Source organism: Taudactylus pleione, unplaced genomic scaffold (assembly GCF_031769625.1).
Source record: "Taudactylus pleione unplaced genomic scaffold, aTauple2 ptg001917l, whole genome shotgun sequence".
Classification (NCBI taxonomy): domain Eukaryota; kingdom Metazoa; phylum Chordata; class Amphibia; order Anura; family Myobatrachidae; genus Taudactylus; species Taudactylus pleione.
Genome location: NW_028286314.1, coordinates 398,002 through 424,025, shown reverse-complemented (window position 1 = coordinate 424,025; position 26,024 = coordinate 398,002). Strand labels below are relative to the sequence as shown.

At 49.4% G+C, this 26,024-nt stretch overlaps 1 protein-coding gene across 2 annotated transcripts in view; it reads right to left on the bottom strand.

Moving 5' to 3' along the window:
* Positions 1-20,890: 20,890 nt before the first annotated feature.
* Positions 20,891-26,024, bottom strand: part of ACTL6B (actin like 6B) — a 41,951-nt gene continuing 36,817 nt past the window's right edge. Inside the window, exons 11-14 of one of the 2 annotated variants that reach the window (XM_088465224.1) lie at positions 25,564-25,644; positions 24,756-24,851; positions 21,364-21,450; positions 20,891-21,061 (exon numbers count right to left, since the gene is read on the bottom strand). In XM_088465224.1, the coding sequence (XP_088321350.1) occupies positions 20,981-21,061; positions 21,364-21,450; positions 24,756-24,851; positions 25,564-25,644 (345 nt within the window). In that variant the 3' untranslated portion in view covers positions 20,891-20,980. The remainder of the gene's footprint in view (positions 21,062-21,363; positions 21,451-24,755; positions 24,852-25,563; positions 25,645-26,024) is intronic. The other variant, XM_088465225.1, reaches the window with a different exon arrangement.

Genomic DNA, 26,024 nt, shown 5'->3' with positions numbered 1-26,024 from the left:
GAGCTTCATGGCAAAGGCTGTGAATACTTATGTACATGTGAATTCTTAGGCCCTCATTCAGAGCCGCACGCTCTGAATGAGGGCCGGGCTCCATTTTCATGGAGCGTCCTCCTGGACGCTCGTATAGCTGTGGGTCACCACCCACAGGCTATACGAGCGTGCATTGTGATGGCCGCGATGGTCGTGACCATCGCGACCATCGAAATTGCGAGCCGGAGCCTGCGGTTGAGGTTTTCAACCGCAAGCTCCGGAGTGATTTTGGCTCTATCAGAGCCAAAATCACTCCCACTGACATCACTAGTGATGTCAGTGGGCCGGCTTCTGACGGGAGGCGTTCCCGTGGGAACGCCCCCGTCAGGGAGGCACGCCCCCGGCACGCCCACCAAAGGGGGCGTGCTGTCAATCAACATTGACAGCACGCCCCCTTTGATCGGACACAACGAGCGAAGGACTTTCCTTTGCTCGTCGCGTCTGGCGCATGCGCACGACGGAGCTCCCTCCGTCGTGCGCATGCTCAGTCCATAACATCGACCCACTTGCGAGCGGACAGCCGCTCGCGAGTGGGTCTGAATCAGGCCCTTAGTGTTTCTTTTTTGATTGCATTTGCAAAAATCTCAAAAAAAAACTTTTTCCATGTTGTCATTATGGGGTATTGTGTGTAGAATTTTGAGGACAAAAATGAATTTATTCCACTTTCGAATAAGGCTGTAACATAACAAAATGTGGAAAAAGTGACGCGTAGTGAATACTTTCCGGATGCCCTGTATGTATGTATATATGTTAAAGACAAAGTGAGGAATCCAGGCATTATACAGTGGTAAATACCTTTTGCTTTTTCACATCCTAGTTTTAAACAACCCCACAAAATACGAAATAAAAAGAGCTTTAGATCCTACAGAGGGAAGTTTATTACATTACATGGCTAACACCCCAACTAAACAAAATTACACTAAATGTAACCCCCCCCCCCCCCAAAAAAGCACCCAATAACACAAGTTTGGAAGCATCAAACCCCCTTTATGTGCCGGTGACGCAGAGAGAGGGAAGTGGGTAGTAATTACCCGGGTCCTGGCAGGGACATCTAGAGCTGCGACGGGCCCATATACTGAAGGGGGGAAAAATTTGGATGCTTCGGCCTTGCCCCCTCCCCAAAAAACTTGTAACAAAATAGTATGCGCACTCATCACAGGGGCGTATCCAGGAGGGGGGAGGAGGAGTGGGCCATTCTCCTCTCTGCCCATCACCCATTATCTGTATAGCAGCGCAGCGGCAGTGATAGAGGAGACGGCTTATGCTGGCCGGGCCCCTCCAACTGGCCTGGGTAATTAGTACCTGCCCCTCTTGGCGGTCCTGGGTCCCGGGCCTCTATAATGGCCTGGGATTGCAGAGAGTCGTTGTCACAACATGGCCAACCATACCTCTCGACACTGTGACATACAGATACAGGGTACAGGGCATGGCCTCATTCCCACAAGGCCATGCCCCCTGGTGAGCGACATTTCAGGGGAGTGATCATGTGTCAGTTCCCCGTTTCTAGAGTAGCGGTGACAGAGTGCCCACCCCCAACCTCCTGACCACAGACCGTGGGACAACATGACAGTACCCCAACAGCAGGACTGTCCCCCTGAAATCAGGAGTATTGGGAGGTATGCCACACACAAGATATCCAGGTATGGGGCCAGAGAGCGCAGGGGGCACCCCCTCCCCAACACTCAGTGGCCCTGTTTGTTGCCACACTGTGAATCTTCAAAAAACAAAACACAAAGTGACGAGAGACAGAATCTCCCACATTGCCGAACATACATCAGGCATGAACCTGGGTACAACAGGTAATGGGCATCATTTCCTACTGTGCCTAACACCCTCGGGCATTGTGAACGCCTGATACCCACTTTGCCTGTAGCATATATATTTATAAAGATCTGAAAACGCCAAAATTCTGCAGCAATTTTGGCAGCTTGTGAGCAAACAAAGGGCCTGATTGCCTTGTTCCAGGACTGAGATAGGTTAAAAAAAAAAAAAATCCCAACAACCGAAACCCCACTTTGTCCAGAACATAAGAGTCTTCTGTAGGGATGGCCATCAGAGGAGTGTCCATCGATGGTTACCATCCATGGGTCCATCGGTGGCACAAAAATCATCTATGGTAACCTACAGTATGTATGGTTTGCACACCTCGATGGCCACCAGTGCGGTGGGGAAAGGCGGGTCGCAGGCAATCAAAAACAGCGGCAGGGATCAGCTGATGCCGGGGGCTAAGCTCCGTCCCGTCCAGAGAATAAAGAGTGGCTCCCACTCGTCCATCGATGGCAGAGAACCATTGGCTCTCTGCTACCGATGGTAAAAGTATTCCACATCGTTTAGGTAAACATCTTCTTCAAGGTGGCCCCTGAACTGTGCAAATAAAAAAAACATGATGGGAGACATGAATTTCTCCGTTTGGAGAGGTGTCATTACTGCATGATGTTGGGCTCTCTCTCCCGAATCATCAGAGAGTCCTCGTACCTCCGGGGTCCTCTTCTTGTGGTGACAACAGTTGGACAAGTCTTCCTGCACCGCGCGGCTGGCCCATTGGAGCCGTAGTCTATAATCACGATGCTCCCGAGGAATGAGGAGCTGATTCAGATGCGAACGCTCATAGCTGGCCGATAGTCGCATTCTGTACATGCATACGCATCGCAATGCACGTGCGCGAACCAGTGTGAGAGATCGGGATGCATTCGCAAGCTGCGCATAGACAGCCCAGCAGAGTGAGCGACAGGAGAGGCCGTTTGTGGGTGGTAACAGGGGCTGGCCACTAGTAACGGGGGAGTGGAGGTGCGAACGCAGGCATGCCTGAGTGTTTCAACGCCGTTTCAGAGGCGTGCATAATTAAAAGGCAGCGTCATAGTACACGTCACTTTGTGGGATTTCACACTGAAGTGATCGCAGTGCTTGCGTCAGGGTATAGTCAACCTCCGATGGTGCTCGACGTACCAATATTTTCATGCACTTCCATGAGATGACGTGCGCAAGTGGGCGTCTTTTGAATGGCTGGTGGGCGTCTGCATACACATAGTGATCACACGCCAAGACATAGTGGCCGTGCTAATGCCATTTTGGAGGGTGAGCCGGGGGGGGTGGGGTTGGCTGCCCAAACGGAGGCATTCCCATGAGAACGCCTGCCGTTTGGGGGCGGCCCCACTGACATCACATGTCAGTGGAGAGCTTCCGGCTCTGTTAGAGCCGAAATCTCTCTGGGGCTTGCGATGAACGAGACCCTACCACAAGGGTCTCGTCGCAAGCCCTATGGTTGCGATGGTCTTGACCATCGCAACCATCATCATGGCCGCTCGCTATAGCTGTGGGTGGTCACCCACAGCTATGCGAGTGGCCAAGAGGCTGCTCCAAAAAAAAAGAAAAAAGCCCGGCTCTGATTCAGAGGGAGTGCTCTGTCAGAGCGAGCGGCTCTGAATCAGGTCCTCTGTGCCAACGGAAGGACAGAGCTTCACCCTGCACCATATACGCCATATATATCTTCTCGGTTTAAGGGTCTGTTGTTTGTTCGGGCTAATCTCTAGAACCACTGGACGGCTTTTGATGGGGGGTTTTTTATACAGCATTGGACGATGAAGGTTTAGGTGTATGAACCATTCATCTGTGATAAAAAGGGAGCTGAGCAGCGAATCACAGGAATCAATCTTGCACCAGAAGACAGCATTTGAAACTGAGCCAATCAGAGAAAGCAATGTGCTCTGTTGCTTGGCAGCAATATAGAGAGAGGAGGGAGTCGGGGACTGAGCAGGGTCACATCTGAGGCAGACAAGAGAGTGAGAGACTACCTCCAACGAACCCATAAAGATGCCCTGATGCAGACACATTAGCCAGGAAGGAGCCAGGGGAGGCATAGCTATCAGGAATTTAAAAACAAGCAACCATCAGAAACACCATCAAATGATTTCCATTTGATGGTGGCAAATATCGGACCACATCGTTCAAATAGTAAAAACACTACAATCGGAACAAAAACAGATGTCCAACGCTAGTATATTTTATACATGGGCGGCACTCACATTAAGTGTAAAGTGCACCTTTTTTTTACATTTTTAATACGTAACTGACAGCATCACGGGCTCTGGTTATACTACTAATGATCAGGAAAAGGTTATAGGACAGAGAGCCTGATTCAGATCCAGTCACAAGTGCTGAGCGCTCGCAACCGGGTCGATGGTGGCGCATGCGCACGATGGAGCCGGCTCTGTCGTGCGCATGCGTGAGACCCGGCTAGCGACGGGCAATCCGTCGCTCCGGGTCTTGCACCAAAGGGGGCAAGCTGTCGATGTTGAGTGACAGCTTGCCCCCTTTGGTGGGCGGGCCGGGGGGTGGCTGCCCAAACGGAGGCGTTCCCATGTGAACGCCTGCCGTTTGGGGGCGGCCCCACTGACATCACGAGTGATATCAGTGGAGAGATTCCGGCTCTGTTAGAGCCGAAATCTCTCTGGGGCTTGCGGCCACGAGACCCTACCACAAGGGTTTCGTCGCAAGCCCGATGGTCGCGACCATCAACCTGGCCGCTCACTATAGCTGTGGGTGGTCACCCACAGCTATGCGAGCGGCCAGGAGGCCGCACAGCAACAACAACAAAAAAAAAAAACGCCCTGATTCAGAGCGTCCGGTTCTGAATCAGGGCCAGAGAGAGAGGGGACATATAGTATATAGTCCAATAATCACGGATATTCTACTCCTGTGTGATCCAAATGGACTAATCCCACATTGGCCCGTATTCACTTAGTTTCGCACCCGCGATTCTTTTTTGCCTGCCGGACTTTTCACCTATATCTTGTATTTTAGCCACGGAAACTTATAGCGCGCTTCCCCGCGATTCGCCCTATTCAATTCCAAAAGACGCAAAAACGCAACCCGGCGAATGCGAACCAGGCGAAAAGTGTTGTCATTGGGGATCAATGAACATGCCCCCGAAATAGCCCTCATAAAGCTGTTTGGGGTACTTAAGGTGTGTCAATTTCTTCTAATCAGTGGTGAAGAATAGCATTAAGCAGTTATTTTTGGTGAAAATAAGTATTCCTGTCACATTTGGGGTACTTGAAAATGGGTGCTAGCATGGTTTAAAGTCGCAAAAGTAAAGTTTAAAAAAAACGCACCTGAAGCAAACACCTGCAATCAAACAACACCTCCCCCATACTTGCAGACCCCCAAAAGTATATTTAGCTAGTGTTTAATTTTGTACCCCCACTTTGCACTTTTTCGCCCCCATTTTCAAAGTGTTTTTTTGGGGTGTTCCTTCAATTTTTTTAGGGATATTTTGACGCAGTTATCCTTTGGGGGTCTGTCCCAAGGGTGCAGAGTAGATTCCCCACCTTTGCACCCCAAATTAGTGAATTTGCACTTTTTTTTCTCCACCTATTAAGAGGCGAATCTTTTTCGCCTATTAAATCGCATTGCGTTTTCGTGTATGCGGAAAGTGTTTGTAATTGAATACGGAGATAAGTTTCCAATTGGCGAAAAGTCAAAATCGGCGATACTTTTTCACGGATTCTGACTTTTCTCGGCTACTTGAATATGGGCCATTGTCTGTTACCGCCCTGTAAGTGACGCCGCTGTTATTGCGATCTACAACCTGTATAAATATACTGTGAGATAATGAATAAAAACCTCACTAATTTAGCCCAGACAACGTTAGTTTGTCTTAGTGAAATCATTTGTAATACTCAGTGTTAAATGTGCTGGTGAGGAGGGTGTGGCCGTCCGTTGTCAGAGCGCCATGTGGCTGATATAGATTAGGCGTGTGCCGGGCGTGTTATGTAGAGATGTCCTGTACGTACAACTAATGTCATGTGATAATCCGACACCGTGTAATCATACAATCCTAGTTTACTACAGGAACGCGTCAACTCTATATGGGCCGATTGTAATTACAATATCACAGCGTTACTGCCCCAGAATTTACAGTCTAATTTTAACGCACATAACATAACTCTGGGCCTGATTCAGACCCGGACTCTATTTGCATCTGCTCGCTGGCTATAAGGGGCCGGCTATTTAAATAATGCGCTCGTACTGCGTCGCGTAAAGCCACCCACTAATAGCGAGCGGCGGCACTAAGCGCTCGCACCTGTATAAAGACGTCCCTTTGCTACTCGCAACACACGTCATCTCCGGCAGTTGTAAGATCAACCATTAACATGGAGAGCCATCGTAGCTCCTCGCAGCGCTTGTCGCAGTGCCTTTTCCCACCACAACATTACGTGCAGTTCTGGCTAAAATACAACCCAGTCACATGTGTAATGATGCTACTTAACTAATTATGCACACCCATTCAACGCCGTTCTGACGGTCGGGCACGCCTGCGTTCGCACATCCACACCCCCGTTTTCAAGCACCTTCCCCTGTTACCAGAGGCGTGACTAGGGTTGGTGTCACCCGGTGATGTGCTGCACAGTGACAACCCCTCCCCCCCCAACCAAAATAGAAATTAGGGACCAAGGTGCGCAGCCCTGCAAGCTCTTCCCCCTTATTGGTCCAGCAGTCACACTGTGCTCCTCCCAGAATGACAGGCGCTCCCGGCGGGCATGATGATGCCACGCCCGATATTCTGGGTAGCAGTGCTTAAAGTGGTCCTAGAGACGTGGTAGAACAACCCCCCCCTTCCTCTGCGATTTATCAATAAAAGGACAGAATGCGCCTAAGGCGTGTGGTGCAAAGAAAGGGGCGTGATCACGAAAGAAAGGGGCGTGGTCATACAATACTATCCCAAATTCAAATTATGCCACACAGTGCACAATCTTATCCACATTACACCACACATAGTGCCCCTGAGCCACATTACACCACACATAGTGCCCCTGATTCACATTACACCGCACACAGCGCCCCTTATTCACATTACACCGCACATAGTGCCCCTGATTCACATTACACCGCATATAGTGCCCCTGATTCACATTACACCGCACACAGTGCCCCTGATTCACATTACACCACACATAAGTGCCCCTGATCCACATTACACCGCACATAGTGCCCCTGATTCACATTACACCGCACATAGTGCACAATCTTATCCACATTACACCGCACATAGTGCCCCTGATTCACATTACACCGCACATAAGTGCCCCTGATTCACATTACACCACACATAGTGCCCCTGATTCACATTACACCACACAGTGCCCCTGATTCACGTTACACCGCACATAGTGCCCCTGATTCACGTTACACCGCACATAGTGCCCCTGATTCACATTACACCGCACATAGTGCCCCTGATTCACGTTACACCGCACATAGTGCCCCTGATTCACGTTAAACCGCACATAGTGCCCCGATTCACATTACACCGCACATAGTGCCCCTGATTCACGTTACACCGCACATAGTGCCCCTGATTCACATTACACCACACATAGTGCCCTTGATTCACATTACACCACATAGTGCCCCTGATTCACAATACACCACACATAGTGCCCCTGATTCACATTACACCACACATAGTGCCCCTGATTCACATTACACCGCACATAGTGCCCCTGATTCACATTACACCGCATATAGAGCCCCTGATTCACATTACACCACACATAGCGCCCCTGATTCACATTACACCACACAGTGCCCCTGATTCACATTACACCGCACATAGTGCCCCTGATTCACATTACACCGCACATAGTGCCCCTGATTCACATTACACCGCACATAAGTGCCCCTGATTCACATTACACCACACATAAGTGCCCCTGATTCACATTACACCACACATAGCGCCCCTGATTCACATTACACCATACAGTGCCCCTGATTCACATTACACCACACATATTGCCCCTGATTCACGTTACACCGCACATAGTGCCCCTGATTCACATTACACCGCACATAGTGCCCCTGATCCACATTACATCGCACATAGGGCCTGATTCAGACCCACTCGCGAGCGGCTGTCCGCTCGCAAGTGGGTCGATGTTCTGGACTGAGCATGCGCACGACGGAGGGAGCTCCGTCGTGCGCATGCGCCAGACGCGACGAGCGAAGGAAAGTCCTTCGCTCGTTGTGTCTGATCAAAGGGGGCGTGCTGTCGATGTTGATTGACAGCACGCCCCCTTTGGTAGGCGTGCCGGGGGCGTGCCTCCCTGACGGGGGCGTTCCCACGGGAACGCCTCCCGTCAGAAGCCGGCCCACTGACATCACTAGTGATGTCAGTGGGAGTGATTTTGGCTCTGATAGAGCCAAAATCACTCCGGAGCTTGCGATTGAAAACCTCAACCGCAGGCTCCGGCTCGCAATTTCGATGGTCGCGATGGTCACGACCATCGCGGCCATCAAACTGCACACTCGTATAGGCTGTGGGTGGTGACCCACAGCTATACGAGCGTCCAGGAGGACGCTCCATTTTCATGGAGGCCGGCCCTCATTCAGAGCGTGCGCTCTGCTCAGAGCGTACGGCTCTGAATGAGGGCCATAGTGCCCCTGATTCACATTACACCATAAAGTAGTGTCTCTTATTTATGTTCTGACACACAGTAGTGCCCCTTTTACAAAATGCCCACATTATTGACCAATGCCCACAGTAGTAGTGCCCCTTATTCAATGCCACCTGTAGCTGTGCCCATTATGCAGTTCCCCCTTTATGCAATGTCCCCTGTATTACAGCCCTTTATGCAATGTCCCCTGTATTACAGCCCTTTATGCGACGCCCCCTGTATTACAGCCCTTTATGCGATGCCCCCTGTATTACAGCCCTTTATACGACGCCTCGTGTATTACAGCCCTTTATGCGACGCCTCCTGTATTACAGCCCTTTATGCGACGCCCCCTGTATTACAGCCCTTTATGCGATGCCCCCTGTATTACAGCCCTGTATGCAATGTCCCCTGTATTACAGCCCTGTATGCAATGTCCCCTGTATTACAGCCCTGTATGCAATGCCCCCTGTATTACAGCCCTGTATGCAATGCCCCCTGTATTACAGCCCTTTATGCAATGCCTCCTGTATTACAGCCCTGTATGCAATGTCCCCTGTATTACAGCCCTGTATGCAATGTCCCCTGTATTACAGCCCTGTATGCAATGCCCCCTGTATTACAGCCCTGTATGCAATGCCCCCTGTATTACAGCCCTTTATGCAATGCCTCCTGTATTACAGCCCTGTATGCAATGCCTCCTGTATTACAGCCCTGTATGCAATGCCTCCTGTATTACAGCCCTGTATGCAATGCCTCCTGTATTACAGCCCTGTATACAATGCCTCTTGTATTACAGCCCCCACTAGTGACCCTTATACAATGCCCGGCCCCAGGAGCTCCCCTTATGCAGTGCCCCCAGATAGTAGTGCCCTTATAATGTGCCCCCAGACAGTACCCCCAGTAGTGCCCCTGTGCAGTGACCCCACAGTAGTGCCCTTATACAGTGCCCCAAGTAGTGCCCCCAGACAGTAGTGCCCTCATACAGTACCCCCAGTAACGCCCCTTATGCTGTGCCCCCTCCCCTGTACAATACTACTTATCTCTCTTCACGATGTCCGGGCACGCATCTCCTTCTTCTCCCTCCGGTGAGCCGAATGCGTGATGACGTCACCGCGCCCGGCGTCCAGAGCCACACACAGGCACAGAGAGATTCTCTGTTCTCTGTGCTATGTCTGGTGCCGCGGTGAGTGACTCCAGGCGGCGGCGGGGTGCGTGGTGCTGGGGAAGGGAGTGCGGATAGGGTGCACCCCCCTTATGACGCCACTGCCTGTTACCACCCACAAACGGCACTGTCACTCAACATAGCGGCCCGACTGCGGGCTACGGGCGAGCACTTTCCCATTGTAATGACTGGTTCGCGCACGCGCATTGCGACTCATACGCATGCGCAGATTGCAAAAAAACGCTCAATGCGAACGCAGCATGGCGTCCAGGTCTGACTCAGGCCCTCTGTGCGAAGAAGGAGCCAGGGGCTTAGTAGAAACTTACCTTGTAACTAAACCCCCCAAAAATATTTTCTCACATGGTATAAGGGTTATGGAATTAAAACCAATCAGAAGTTTGTCAACTGCACTATGCCATATTTCTGTAAATGGCTATGTCACAACCGAAATCATCGACCTAGCTTTACCTACAATACCTTCCTCAGCTGTTTGCATCAAAGCACGGGGGCGAGATTAGAGAATAGGTCACTCTGCAAGACAAATACAGGTGCTGCCCCTCAGACTTGCGCCCTGGGCGTTGGCACTGCTCGCATAGCCCTAGCTGCGGCGGCCCTGTTGTATAGGGAGGCCATCTCTCAGGGGTTACTTCACATGAGGGGGGGAGGTACCACTGGTCGTCCATTCCTGCTTCAGATGGTGGTTCCAGTATGCACAATTATAAATGCCTTCAGAGCTTCCCAGATGCAGAGAGATTGGCGCCAGCGCAGGAATGGAGGAGAAGCGCAGGAGTGCAGATAGAAAGTAAGGGGTGGCCATTGCTGGGACTGTGGCCTCAGCAGCCTGAGCAGATTGAAGGAGGAGAGAAGCCCAGCTGGAGAGAGGGAGAAGTCACTGTGAGAATGAGGACAGTGAGGAAGCGTCAGCAGAAGAGCCGACAATCTTACAGAGAAAGGAGCATGCCTCATAGAGAGAGCTGCAAATCTAACAGGGACAGCTGCCAGGCAGCCAGGAACCTGCCAGTCTCAGAGGGGACTCATCTTCACCATAGCAAACTGACATGGATCTAGTAGTGTTGCCAGGTCAGAGAGAGTCCAGGTCCAGTCCAGAGATCCAGAGAGTCCAGGTCCAGTCCAGAGAGTGTCCAGGTCCAGTTCAGATATCCAGAGAGAGTCCAGTCCAGATATCCAGAGAGTCCAGGTCCAGTCCAGAGAGAGTCCAGGTTCAGTCCAGGTCCAGTAAAGAGATCCAAAGAGAGTCCAGGTCCTGTCCAGAGATCCAAAGAGAGTCCAGGTCCTGTCCAGAGATCAGAGAGAGTTCAGATCCAGTCCAGAGATCCAAAGAGAGTCCAGGTCCAGTCCAGATATCCAATGGGAGTAAAGGCCCTGTCCTGATATCCAGAGGGTGTCCCAGTCCAGTCCAGAGCGATCATCAGGATGTTATTGTAAATGTACAACTCTTTCCCCCATCACTGCACACGCACAGAGTACCCACCCCAAGGTGAGTGACAGGTAGTCAGCGTTTGGGAAAGGTAACGCAGGCATCTGACCATTTAAATGCAGTGTTATGGGCATGCCTAAATTAGAGCGTGCGATCTCTTTAGCAGCACGAGAGCTCTCTGCATGTCAGAAGAGACACCGCGTCTGCTGCTTGTCAGACCTGCCGTATAGAAGCATGGCTGCCTGCTGTGCGTCAGTGCTATCGATGTTTGAGCTGTTGCACGTCGTCATACGGATATGAGAAGCCAGCAGTGGACATCCGTCCGCTCGGATGCGTTTTGAAAAGCATTCACATGGGTTAGCAACTGCGATCCATTAGCGAGTGCATCTGCTACTGAAACAGGCCCATAGAGGCCAACGGTATCTCATACTGATTCCAGCCCAATTCCTCACACCCAGAGAATGAACAGAACAGACAGTTTCTGCAATGATTCTTTGCCACAAGATGTGTGCGTTTGTGGAAAGTACTTTGTAACAGTGTGTCTGCATTGTGCGGTGTCAGGATAAGTACTATGTGACAGTGTGTCTGTATTGTGCGGTGTCAGGGAAAGTACTGTGTGACAGTGTGTCTGTATTGTGCAGTATCAGGGAAAGTGCTGTGTGACAGTGTGTCTGTATTGTGCGGTACCAGAGAAAGTAGTGTGTGACAGTGTGCCTGTATTGTGCGGTGTCAGGGAAAGTACTGTGTGACAGTGTGTCTGTATTGTGCGGTACCAGAGAAAGTACTGTGTGACAAAGTGTCTGTATTGTGCGGTATAAGAGAAAGTACTATGTGACAGGGTGTCTGTATTGTGCGGTATCAGTGAAAGTACTGTGTGACAGGGTGTCTGTATTGTGCGGTGTCAGGGAAAGTACTGTGTGACAGGGTGTCTGTATTGTGCAGTATCAGGGAAAGTGCTGTGTGACAGGGTGTCTGTATTGTGCAGTATCAGGGAAAGTGCTGTGTGACAGTGTGTCTGTATTGTGCGGTACCAGAGAAAGTAGTGTGTGACAGTGTGCCTGTATTGTGCGGTATCAGGAAAAGTACTGTGTGACAGTGTCTGCATTGTGCAGTGTCAGGGAAAGTACTTTGTGACAGTGTGTCTGTATGGTGCGGTGTCAGGGAAAGTACTGTGTGACAGTGTCTGTATTGTGCAGTAACAGAGAAAGTACTTTGTGACAGTGTGTCTGTATGGTGCGGTGTCAGGGAAAGTACTGTGTGACAGTGTGTCTGTGTTGTGAGGTGTCAGAAAAAGTACTTTGTGACAGTGTGTCCGTATTGTGTGGTATCGGGGAAAGTACTTTGTGACAGTGGCCCTGATTCAGAGCTGGATGCTCTGAAAGAGCGCTCGCTCTGTATCTGGGTGTTTTTTTGGTTTTTTTTTGTGCGGCCTCCTGGCCGCTCGCATAGCTGTGGGTGACCAGAGAAAGTACTGTGTGACAGTGTGTCTGTATGGTGTGGTGTCAAGAGAAAATACAGTGTCTGTATTGTGCGGTGTCAGGGAAAGTACTGTGTGACAGTGTGTCTGTATTGTGCGGTACCAGAGAAAGTACTGTGTGACAGTGTGTCTGTATTGTGCGGTACCAGAGAAAGTACTGTGTGACAGTGTGTCTGTATTGTGCGGTACCAGAGAAAGTACTGTGTGACAGTGTGTCTGTATTGTGCAGTATCAGGGAAAGTGCTGTGTGACAGGGTGTCTGTATTGTGCAGTATCAGGGAAAGTACTGTGTGACAGTGTATCTGTATTGTGCGGTGTCAGTGAAAGTACTGTGTGACAGGGTGTCTGTATTGTGCAGTAACAGAGAAAGTGCTGTGTGACAGTGTGTCTGTATGGTGCAGTGTCAGATAAAGTACAGTGTGTTTGTATTGTGCGGTGTCAGGGAAAGTATTGTGTGACAGTGTGTCTGTATTGTGCGGTGTCAGCAAAAGTATTGTGTGACAGTGTGTCTGTATTGTGTGACAGTGTGTATTGTGCGGTGTCAGGGAAAGTACTTTGTAACAGTGTGTCTGTATTGTGTGGTGTCAGGGAAAGTACTGTGTGACAGTGTCTATATTGTGCAGTATCAGGGAAAGTACTGTGACACAGTGTGTCTGTGTTGTGCCGTGTCAGGGAAAGTACTGTGTGACAGTGTCTATATTGTGCAGTATCAGGGAAAGTACTGTGTGACAGTGTGTCTGTATTGTCCGGTGTCAGGGAAAGTACTTTGTGACAGTGTGTCTGTATTGTGCGGTGTCAGGGAAAGTACTGTGTGACAGTGTCTATATTGTGCAGTATCAGGGAAAGTACTGAGACAGTGTGTCTGTGTTGTGTGGTGTCAGAGAAAGTACTGTGTGACAGTGTGTCTGTATGGTGTGGTGTCAAGAGAAAATACAGTGTCTGTATTGTGCGGTGTCAGGGAAAGTACTGTGTGACAGTGTGTCTGTATTGTGCGGTACCAGAGAAAGTACTGTGTGACAGGGTGTCTGTATTGTGCAGTATCAGGGAAAGTGCTGTGTGACAGTGTGTCTGTATTGTGCGGTACCAGAGAAAGTAGTGTGTGACAGTGTGCCTGTATTGTGCGGTATCAGGGAAAGTACTGTGTGACAGTGTCTGCATTGTGCAGTGTCAGGGAAAGTACTTTGTGACAGTGTGTCTGTATGGTGCGGTGTCAGGGAAAGTACTGTGTGACAGTGTCTGTATTGTGCAGTAACAGAGAAAGTACTTTGTGACAGTGTGTCTGTATGGTGCGGTGTCAGGAAAAGTACTGTGTGACAGTGTGTCTGTGTTGTGAGGTGTCAGAAAAAGTACTTTGTGACAGTGTGTCCGTATTGTGTGGTATCGGGGAAAGTACTTTGTGACAGTGGCCCTGATTCAGAGCTGGACGCTCTGAAAGAGCGCTCGCTCTGTATCTGGGTGTTTTTTTGGGGGTTTTTTGTGCGGCCTCCTGGCCGCTCGCATAGCTGTGGGTGACCAGAGAAAATACTGTGTGACAGTGTGTCTGTATGGTGTGGTGTCAAGAGAAAATACAGTGTCTGTATTGTGCGGTGTCAGGGAAAGTACTGTGTGACAGTGTGTCTGTATTGTGCGGTATCAGGGAAAGTGCTGTGTGACAGGGTGTCTGTATTGTGCAGTATCAGGGAAAGTACTGTGTGACAGTGTATCTGTATTGTGCGGTGTCAGGGAAAGTACTGTGTGACAGGGTGTCTGTATTGTGCAGTAACAGAGAAAGTGGTGTGTGACAGTGTGTCTGTATGGTGCAGTGTCAGATAAAGTACAGTGTGTCTGTATTGTGCGGTGTCAGGGAAAGTATTGTGTGACAGTGTGTCTGTATTGTGCAGTGTCAGCAAAAGTATTGTGTGACAGTGTGTCTGTATTGTGTGACAGTGTGTATTGTGCGGTGTCAGGGAAAGTACTTTGTGACAGTGTGTCTGTATTGTGCGGTGTCAGGGAAAGTACTGTGTGACAGTGTCTATATTGTGCAGTATCAGGGAAAGTACTGTGACACAGTGTGTCTGTGTTGTGCCGTGTCAGGGAAAGTACTGTGTGACAGTGTCTATATTGTGCAGTATCAGGGAAAGTACTGTGTGACAGTGTGTCTGTATTGTCCGGTGTCAGGGAAAGTACTTTGTGACAGTGTGCCTGTATTGTGCGGTATCAGGGAAAGTACTGTGTGACAGTGTCTGCATTGTGCAGTGTCAGGGAAAGTACTTTGCGACAGTGTGTCTGTATGGTGCGGTGTCAGGAAAAGTACTGTGTGACAGTGTGTCTGTGTTGTGAGGTGTCAGAAAAAGTACTTTGTGACAGTGTGTCCGTATTGTGTGATATCGGGGAAAGTACTTTGTGACAGTGGCCCTGATTCAGAGCTGGACGCTCTGAAAGAGTGCTCGCTCTGTATCTGGGTGTTTTTTTTGTGCGGCCTCCTGGCCGCTCGCATAGCTGTGGGTGACCAGAGAAAATACTGTGTGACAGTGTGTCTGTATGGTGTGGTGTCAAGAGAAAATACAGTGTCTGTATTGTGCGGTGTCAGGGAAAGTACTGTGTGACAGTGTGTCTGTATTGTGCAGTATCAGGGAAAGTGCTGTGTGACAGTGTGTCTGTATTGTGCGGTACCAGAGAAAGTAGTGTGTGACAGTGTGCCTGTATTGTGCGGTGTCAGGGAAAGTACTGTGTGACAGTGTGTCTGTATTGTGCGGTACCAGAGAAAGTACTGTGTGACAGGGTGTCTGTATTGTGCGGTATCAGAGAAAGTACTATGTGACAGGGTGTCTGTATTGTGCGGTATCAGGGAAAGTACTGTGTGACAGGGTGTCTGTATTGTGCGGTGTCAGGGAAAGTACTGTGTGACAGGGTGTCTGTATGGTGCAGTATCAGGGAAAGTGCTGTGTGACAGGGTGTCTGTATTGTGCAGTATCAGGGAAAGTGCTGTGTGACAGTGTGTCTGTATTGTGCGGTACCAGAGAAAGTAGTGTGTGACAGTGTGCCTGTATTGTGCGGTATCAGGAAAAGTACTGTGTGACAGTGTCTGCATTGTGCAGTGTCAGGGAAAGTACTTTGTGACAGTGTGTCTGTATGGTGCTGTGTCAGGGAAAGTACTGTGTGACAGTGTCTGTATTGTGCAGTAACAGAGAAAGTACTTTGTGACAGTGTGTCTGCATGGTGCGGTGTCAGGGAAAGTACTGTGTGACAGTGTGTCTGTGTTGTGTGGTACCGGGGAAAGTACTTTGTGACAGTGGCCCTGATTCAGAGCTGGACGCTCTGAAAGAGCGCTCGCTCTGTATCTGGGTGTTTTTTGGGGGTTTTTTTGTGCGGCCTCCTGGCCGCTCGCATAGCTGTGGGTGACCAGAGAAAATACTGTGTGACAGTGTGTCTGTATGGTGTGGTGTCAAGAGAAAATACAGTGTCTGTATTGTGCGGTGTCAGGGAAAGTACTGTGTGACAGTGTGTCTGTATTGTGCAGTATCAGGGAAAGTGCTGTGTGACAGTGTGTCTGTATTGTGCGGTACCAGAGAAAGTAGTGTGTGACAGTGTGCCTGTATTGTGCGGTGTCAGGGAAAGTACTGTGTGACAGTGTGTCTGTATTGTGCGGTACCAGAGAAAGTACTGTGTGACAGGGTGTCTGTATTGTGCGGTATCAGAGAAAGTACTATGTGACAGGGTGTCTGTATTGTGCGGTATCAGGGAAAGTACTGTGTGACAGGGTGTCTGTATTGTGCGGTGTCAGGGAAAGTACTGTGTGACAGGGTGTCTGTATTGTGCAGTATCAGGGAGAGTGCTGTGTGACAGGGTGTCTGTATTGTGCAGTATCAGGGAAAGTGCTGTGTGACAGTGTGTCTGTATTGTGCGGTACCAGAGAAAGTAGTGTGTGACAGTGTGCCTGTATTGTGCGGTATCAGGAAAAGTACTGTGTGACAGTGTCTGCATTGTGCAGTGTCAGGGAAAGTACTTTGTGACAGTGTGTCTGTATGGTGCGGTGTCAGGGAAAGTACTGTGTGACAGTGTCTGTATTGTGCAGTAACAGAGAAAGTACTTTGTGACAGTGTGTCTGTGTTGTGAGGTGTCAGAAAAAGTACTTTGTGACAGTGTGTCCGTATTGTGTGGTACCGGGGAAAGTACTTTGTGACAGTGGCCCTGATTCAGAGCTGGACGCTCTGAAAGAGCGCTCGCTCTGTATCTGGGTGTTTTTTTTGGTTTTTTTTTGTGCGGCCTCCTGGCCGCTCGCATAGCTGTGGGTGACCAGAGAAAGTACTGTGTGACAGTGTGTCTGTATGGTGTGGTGTCAAGAGAAAATACAGTGTCTGTATTGTGCGGTGTCAGGGAAAGTACTGTGTGACAGTGTGTCTGTATTGTGCGGTACCAGAGAAAGTACTGTGTGACAGTGTGTCTGTATTGTGCGGTACCAGAGAAAGTACTGTGTGACAGTGTGTCTGTATTGTGCAGTATCAGGGAAAGTGCTGTGTGACAGGGTGTCTGTATTGTGCAGTATCAGGGAAAGTACTGTGTGACAGTGTGTCTGTATTGTGCGGTGTCAGGGAAAGTACTGTGTGACAGGGTGTCTGTATTGTGCAGTATCAGGGAAAGTGCTGTGTGACAGGGTGTCTGTATTGTGCAGTATCAGGGAAAGTGCTGTGTGACAGTGTGTCTGTATTGTGCGGTACCAGAGAAAGTAGTGTGTGACAGTGTGCCTGTATTGTGCGGTATCAGGGAAAGTACTGTGTGACAGTGTCTGCATTGTGCAGTGTCAGGGAAAGTACTTTGTGACAGTGTGCCTGTATTGTGCGGTATCAGGGAAAGTACTGTGTGACAGTGTCTGCATTGTGCAGTGTCAGGGAAAGTACTTTGTGACAGTGTGTCTGTATGGTGCGGTGTCAGGAAAAGTACTGTGTGACAGTGTGTCTGTGTTGTGAGGTGTCAGAAAAAGTACTTTGTGACAGTGTGTCCGTATTGTGTGGTATCGGGGAAAGTACTTTGTGACAGTGGCCCTGATTCAGAGCTGGACGCTCTGAAAGAGCGCTCGCTCTGTATCTGGGTGTTTTTTGGGGGTTTTTTTGTGCGGCCTCCAGGCCGCTCGCATAGCTGTGGGTGACCAGAGAGAATACTGTGTGACAGTGTGTCTGTATGGTGTGGTGTCAAGAGAAAATACAGTGCCTGTATTGTGCGGTGTCAGGGAAAGTACTGTGTGACAGTGTCTGTATTGTGCGGTACCAGAGAAAGTACTGTGTGACAGTGTGTCTGTATTGTGCGGTACCAGAGAAAGTACTGTGTGACAGGGTGTCTGTATTGTGCGGTATCAGGGAAAGTACTGTGTGACAGGGTGTCTGTATTGTTCGGTATCAGGGAAAGTACTGTGTGACAGTGTGTCTGTATTGTGCGGTATTATGGAAAGTACAGTCAATAACTTTATTACACAAACTATTACTTTCTGGGCAATATACGAGCTATGCCCCCCCCCCCCTCCCATCTCCCCCTGTGCCATGGGCTACGTCATAAAATATCTCTTCTCTGCTAAAATAATCTGTATTTAACCACAAAATCATTCTAATCAGCATGAACTGCAGTAATACGATCCTAGCACAGAAAGATCCCAAAACACTTCAATTCTACATTGTTATTTTAAGTTTCATACATTCGCCGCTACACTACCCTGCATTGTATTTCACATAATTACAATACACAAGCATGCGGACGTCCTTGTAAGGTGGGCTGACACTTCGCTATCTGCTCCTGCGATACCATGTCCTGCCCAAGGTTCTTGGATTAATGGACACAGTAAAATCTGAATATTTCTACTTTGCCTGTAACGTTACATTTTGGCTACTGAAGGTTTGTTAATATAAAGTTACTTATAAATTTGGTTCTTCACTAAATAGATTTTCTCTTTGTCCTTTCTCCACACTGGTTTGACTATGGATTCTGTGGCTGCACAATTAATTCAGTGTTTACTGATTTTGTGACGGAAGCAATTCGTTAGGCACTTGGCAGAATGTTACACATCATGGTACATGTGGTTCATTTACCGGATTTTGTGTATAATGCGCCCACTACATTTATATCAGGAACAGCGCTCAGTAAGGTGCGGCAGGATCGCTGGGAATTCCGAATACAGGGAGCTGGGGATCGGTTATAGTTGGAGGGTGTAGTCAGATACATGGTGCGATAGATGCTGGTGATATCTACCAGACTGGGAAATCTAATACCCGACCTCCGGGAAAACACACACATGTATGTACAGACCCCCTTTCCCGGCTAGAGACAAGTAACTTACACATAATAGACGTAACTCACCTCGGCCGCACTATCCTCAGCATTTGCAAAGAAAAAACAAAATGTTGAAATAAAGCAAAGTTCAAGCTGCACCAACCCACAGGTCCCAGAGCCCAGCGAGCTGTGTAAACACGAAGAGAGACAGACGCCTGTCTGCCTGGCCGACTTCAGCACGTGGGAGACAGGTCCTACATGATGACACCTGTCTGATAGGCAGGTGTCATGTATGGTCTGTCTCCCACATGTTGTGCCAGGGTTCCTCCCTGCATGTGAAGACCGCTAATGATCTCGCCAATCTAGGGAAGTCTATTGACGGGTTAACCATCGATGGTCGATGGCTCTTACCCATCTGGGGGGGGGGGGGGTTGTTAGCCATCAATGGTATGGGACAGCACATCTGCAAAATGGAAGGGGACTTCGGCGTTGTCATGCGCAGTTCTCAAGCTGGTCAACATTGGGAGGAAACCATCGATGATTGCTAACCATCGATGGTCAGTGGTTATCCCAACCCCAAAGTGATGTTACACAGATTGTAAGCAAGCCGTCAGTTTAGGTTAGGTAACAACAGAAAAGGAAAGTGAAAAGCCTCCTCGCCGACAGCGCAAGCTAGAAATTGTCGCTTCTAGAAACGATCAGTAAATAAGTTAAGGGGATATCTCAAGACGGCAAGTGGAGAAGTTTCTCATAGCATCATTTATCGAATATAGTCTAAAACAGGGGTAGGCAAACTCAGCACTCCAGCTGCTGTGGAACTACACATCCCAGAATGCCCTGTCATAGTTTTGCTGTTAAGGCATGCTAAAGCTGTGGCATGGCATGCTGGGATGTGTAGTTCCCCAGCAGCTGGAGTGCCGACGGTTGCCTACCCCTGGTCTATAAAATGACAGAAGCTGATTGGCTGCTGCACACACCCACCACCCAAATGATGTGGTATGTAACCCCTTGTTGGGTCATTACCAGGCCGGTGATGGATACTATCGTCACATGACATTTACAGATGTGATGTCACTAAACGACAAATAACAGTATTAAATGCTCAACCCTTTTATAATATTTATATTTCTATATACCTTGGTTATCACCCATTGTCATCTGCTACTAAAGGCTATAAATGTCTCCGTATAATCTTCCAATAAGCTTAAAGACAGGAAGCCTGGTATGATTAGGAAGAAATGTTTTCACCATTATTCATCCCCCAAATGTCGGCCTGCGCTCTACGAATACCCGCTGATGGTTACCCATTACATTTCTGTTCATCTCGCGCTTCCCCACAAGAACACACAGGGCTAGGTTGCATTATTACTTTAATGCCAGAAGGGACAGATAATCCTCTTACATCCATGGCCGGTGTGTGCAGATCGGTGTTTGGTGCTGTAGGTGGGGACCATGAGCTTCCTGTACATAATGAGTGTCTATATGACTGTCAGAGTATTGGAGACATTATATTTGGGGGATGGAGTCAGTGAAGGGAATTACACAGCAACAATGCACACAAAGGACTGCGAAACGCGTGGAGCAGGATAAAGTCCTCTGATGTCTGATCAACGATGGATGGTAACATGTTAGGTTGGTGATGGAGATAGGTGTAATAGCTGCTGGGTTGTAGCAGAGACCACAGTTGGCATTGCGGATATTGGTTCAGGCTGGGGGCCGGCTGGAAGACCTGTCTTCAGTTGTACATAAGAGATGTTCTGTATTCATTTTTCACGGGTCTGGAGTACAAATGTCTCTGGTGCCCCTCGCAAAGCTTATGGTGACATCACATAGGTCAGCAAGAAAAACGGTCATCTCCCCAGATGGACAAGATTCTGCTACAGTAATCATAAAGCAGTGCAGAGTATGTCAGCACTATAGAAGTAAGGTCCTATGCCACTAATAGGGCGTGTAGTGATAGGGTGGCTTTATGATGGAACATAATAAGGTCTGAACCTCATGATGGATGACAAGGAGGTTGCCAGGGTTTATCTCTGAGAGAGTAAAGAGTGTTTGGCCCAGCAAGGACCTTATTATATAGAAGATGTGAAATTCATTATATGAACAATGAAGCAGCGTTACATGGGCAGGAGACATCAGGCGGGTCTGAGGGGCATGGTGCCAGGTGATGATGAGGGAACGGTGAAGGAGGGGGGTGATCAGGGACACTTCCGTTCCACGCACTGCTTCCCTCCTTCCTCATATTCCTGCTTGGAGATCCACATCTGCTGGAACGTTCCCTAGGAGAAGACAGAGGACCCTGTTCTGTATTATATACACCACACGTGACCGTTATTGTATATCGGATTGTTTGTGTGTTGTGAGGCTGCGGTTCCACCAGTGCAGCCAGTGCACAGTCCCCAGGCATTATGGATGATATCTAACAAGGAAAGGGAACCAATGGCTTGGGGATCACAGCACATGTATGTTGTTGGCGTGTAGATATTACATTTGCTTCATAACTGTGTCTGTAAGTGACACGTGATTTCATTTGTATTTGTACCAATGCATGTCTATATAGATTAGTATAAATGTGACATACCAGGGAGGCCAGTATGGATCCTCCAATCCAGGAGCTGAAACGGCGCTCAATGGTGCTATTACTGGTGATGAGCTTGAGGCGCATACTCTAAGGCAGAGCACAGAGACAGTGATAGGGCGAATGCTCAGGGATAAAAGAGGGAGAGAGCAGGAGAATACACAGAATGGAGGAGGAGAGAGCAGGAGAATACACAGAGAGGTGGAGGAGAGAGCAGGAGAATGCACAGAATGGAGGAGGACGGAGCAGGAGAATACACAGAGAGGTGGAGGAGAGAGCAGGAGAATACACAGAATGGAGGAGGAGGGAGCAGGAGAATACACAAAGAGGTGGAGGAGAGAGCAGGAGAATACACAGAGAGGTGGAGGAGAGAGCAGGAGAATGCACAGAGAGGTGGAGGAGAGAGCAGGAGAATACACAGAGAGGAGGAGGAGAGAGCAGGAGAATACACAGAGAGGAGGAGGAGAGATCAGGAGAATGCACAGAGAGGAGGAGGAGAGAGCAGGAGAATACACAGAGAGGTGGAGGAGAGAGCAGGAGAATACACAGAGAGGTGGAGGAGAGAGCAGGAGAATACACAGAATGGAGGAGGTGAGAGCAGGAGAATACACAGAGAGGTGGAGGGGAGAGCAGGAGAATACACAGAGAGGTGGAGGAGAGAGCAGGAGAAAGCACAGAGAGGTGGAGGAGAGAGCAGGAGAAAGCAAAGAGAGGTGGAGGAGAGAGCAGGAGAAAGCAAAGAGAGGTGGAGGAGAGAGCAGTAGAATGCACAGAGAGGAGGAGGAGAGAGCAGGAGAATGCACAGAGAGGTGGAGGAGGTGAGAGCAGGAGAATACACAGAGAGATGGAGGAGAGAGCAGGAGAATACACAGAGAGATGGAGGAGAGAGCAGGAGAATACACAGAGAGGTGGAGGAGAGAGCAGGAAAATGCACAGAGAGGTGGAGGAGAGAGCAGGAGAATACACAGACAGGAGGAGGAGAGAGCAGGAGAATGCACAGAGAGGTGGAGGAGAGAGCAAGATAATGTACAGAATGGAGGAGGAGAGAGCAGGAGAATACACAGAGAGGAGGAGGAGAGAGCAGGAGAATACACAAAGAGGTGGAGGAGAGAGCAGGAGAATGCACAGAGAGGTGGAGGAGAGAGCAGGAGAATGCACAGAGAGGTGGAGGAGGTGAGAGCAGGAGAATACACAGAGAGAAGGAGGAGAGAGCAGGAGAATACACAGAATGGAGGAGGAGAGAGCAGGAGAATACACAGAATGGAGGAGGAGAGAGCAGGAGAATACACTGAGAGATGGAGGAGAGAGCAGGAGAATACACAGAGAGATGGAGGAGAGAGCAGGAGAATACACAGAGAGATGGAGGAGAGAGCAGGAGAATACACAGAGAGGAGGGGGAGAGAGCAGGAGAATGCACAAAGAGGTGGAGGAGAGAGCAGGAGAATACACAGAGAGGTGGAGGAGAGAGCAGGAGAATGCACAGAGAGGTGGAGGACAGAGCAGGAGAATGCACAGAGAGGTGGAGGAGGAGAGAGCAGGAGAATGCACAGAGAGATGGAGGAGGAGAGAGCAGGAGAATACACAGAGAGGTGGAGGAGAGAGCAGGAGAATGCACAGAGAGGTGGAGGAGAGAGCAGGAGAATGCACAGAGAGATGGAGGAGGAGAGAGCAGGAGAATACACAGAGAGGTGAAGGAGGAGAGAGCAGGAGAATACACAGAGAGGTGGAGGAGAGAGCAGGAGAATACACAGAGAGGAGGAGGAGAGAGCAGGAGAATGCACAGAGAGATGGAGGAGAGAGCAGGAGAATACACAGAGAGGTGGAGGAGAGAGCAGGAGAATACACAGAGAGGTGGAGGAGGAGAGAGCAGGAGAATACACAGAGAGGTGAAGGAGGAGAGAGCAGGAGAATACACAGAGAGGTGGAGGAGAGAGCAGGAGAATACACAGAGAGGAGGAGGAGAGAGCAGGAGAATACACAGAGAGGAGGGGGAGAGAGCAGGAGAATGCACAAAGAGATGGAGGAGAGAGCAGGAGAATACACAGAATGGAGGAGGAGAGAGCAGGAGAATACACAGAATGGAGGAGGAGAGAGCAGGAGAATACACAGAGAGGAGGAGGAGAGAGCAGGAGAATACACAGAGAGATGGAGGAGAGAGCAGGAGAATACACAGAGTGATGGAGGAGAGAGCAGGAGAATACACAGAGAGATGGAGGAGAGAGCAGGAGAATACACAGAGAGATGGAGGAGAGAGCAGGAGAATACACAGAGAGGAGGGGGAGAGAGCAGGAGAATGCACAAAGAGGTGGAGGAGAGAGCAGGAGAATACACAGAGAGGTGGAGGAGAGAGCAGGAGAAGGGACAGAGAGGTGGAGGACAGAGCAGGAGAATGCACAGAGAGGTGGAGGAGGAGAGAGCAGGAGAATGCACAGAGAGATGGAGGAGGAGAGAGCAGGAGAATACACAGAGAGGTGGAGGAGAGAGCAGGAGAATACACAGAGAGGAGGAGGAGAGAGCAGGAGAATACACAGAGAGGAGGAGGAGAGAGCAGGAGAATACACAGAGAGGTGGAGGAGAGTGCAGGAGAATGGACAGAGAGGTGGAGGACAGAGCAGGAGAATGCACAGAGAGGTGGAGGAGGAGAGAGCAGGAGAATGCACAGAGAGATGGAGGAGGAGAGAGCAGGAGAATACACAGAGAGGTGGAGGAGAGAGCAGGAGAATACACAGAGAGGAGGAGGAGAGAGCAGGAGAATACACAGAGAGGAGGAGGAGAGAGCAGGAGAATACACAGAGAGGAGGAGGAGAGAGCAGGAGAATACACAGAGAGGAGGAGGAGAGAGCAGGAGAATACACAGAATGGAGGAGGAGAGAGCAGGAGAATACACAGAGAGGAGGAGGAGAGAGCAGGAGAATACACAGAGAGATGGAGGAGGAGAGAGCAGGAGAATACACAGAGAGGAGGAGGAGAGAACAGGAGAATACACAGAGAGATGGAGGAGAGAGCAGGAGAATACACAGAGAGGTGGAGGAGAGAGCAGGAGAATACACAGAGAGGTGGAGGAAAGAGCAGGAGAATACACAGAGAGGTGGAGGAGAGAGCAGGAGAATACACAGAATGGAGGAGAGGGCAGGAGAATACACAGAGAGGAGGAGGAGAGAGCAGGAGAATACACAGAGAGGAGGAGGAGAGAGCAGGAGAATACACAGAGAGGTGGAGGAAAGAGCAGGAGAATACACAGAGAGGTGGAGGAGAGAGCAGGAGAATACACAGAATGGAGGAGAGGGCAGGAGAATACACAGAGAGGAGGAGGAGAGAGCAGGAGAATACACAGAGAGGAGGAGGAGAGATCAGGAGAATGTACAGAATAGAGGAGGAGAGAGCCAAGATCTCACCGGTGGTGTCTTCTGAGACAGTTCCCGATTCAGCCTGTCGTTAAACCCCTGGAGCAGAGTGTTACCTCCTGTGACAATGACGCTGCCATACAGGCCCTGTAATGGGAGACATATACGATAGTCTGTGCTCGGTAACCCCCCTAACACCATAGATGGATGGGGCAGTTCTTATACCGCTGCAATATCTGCTCTGTTATCACCATCTTAGTATGGACGTAGCAGACTACACCCCGGCTGTTATGTTACCTGTGTGACATGTTACTGACATGACCTGCTGGGAAACGCAGAGGGTTGAGGTATAGATCCACTGGTCTAACATACCTACAACATACCGGATTATAAACTCAGGATATATTTTGGAACACCCCCGACAACCATAAATCAGTGTCAGGTCACCCAAACCACATAGTGCCTGGCCACACCCCTTTCAGCTGCTGGAAATCATAACTGTCCCATGAAATTGGGGACCATTGGCAGGGGGTGCGGTAAAAGATATATGACTGATCGTCTGTTGCTCACCCGCCATTGTGCCCCTGTTTGGGCCAATCGTCCACCTCTGCATCCACCAGTGGCAGGTGCTAATACTGGCCAAAAAGCTCAAATGCAAAGCATGTCATGTCAGTTATTTCCTTCCAATATTGCTGTGACTGCCAGCCATGCCTCAGGGTGTGATTCTACAAATGAGTACACAAGCTTACTGATTGGGTGCTCAGCAATGTCAGACATCAGCATACTGTATGTACAGTTCCATAGTGACCCTTGAATATATTATATATATATAGATCTGGTCAGTATTACAGATACGTACAGGCCGGACGTCGATGTCACACATCCCAATGCTGCTGGTGACAACATGTCCCACGCCCAGCATCGTGTTACCAGACAGCCCCTAGAAAAAAAAAAGTGTTTAGTCAGCTCCCCCTACTGGTCAGGGTGACAGGGATAAATACAAAAACACAGATCTCCAACACAAAATAACTTTACAATAAGGTCTTGTATACACTTTATGCTGGTAAAATGCACTACTTATACGTAACCTACATGCAGGGGAGGCAGCCATATTGTTTACTGAATGACAGAATACAAACATTCACTGGAAGTCACCCACAAAATGGCTGCCTCCTCTTCTCAGAAGATTTAAGGTGCACTAAATTGTTAGTCCTGCACGCAAACGCAATGGGCGAATGTATTATAATTGTGTCACCCAGCACAATACACAGAGGAATTCTGCATATTACGGTGGGGCTTACAGAGGGCCGCGCGGTGGGG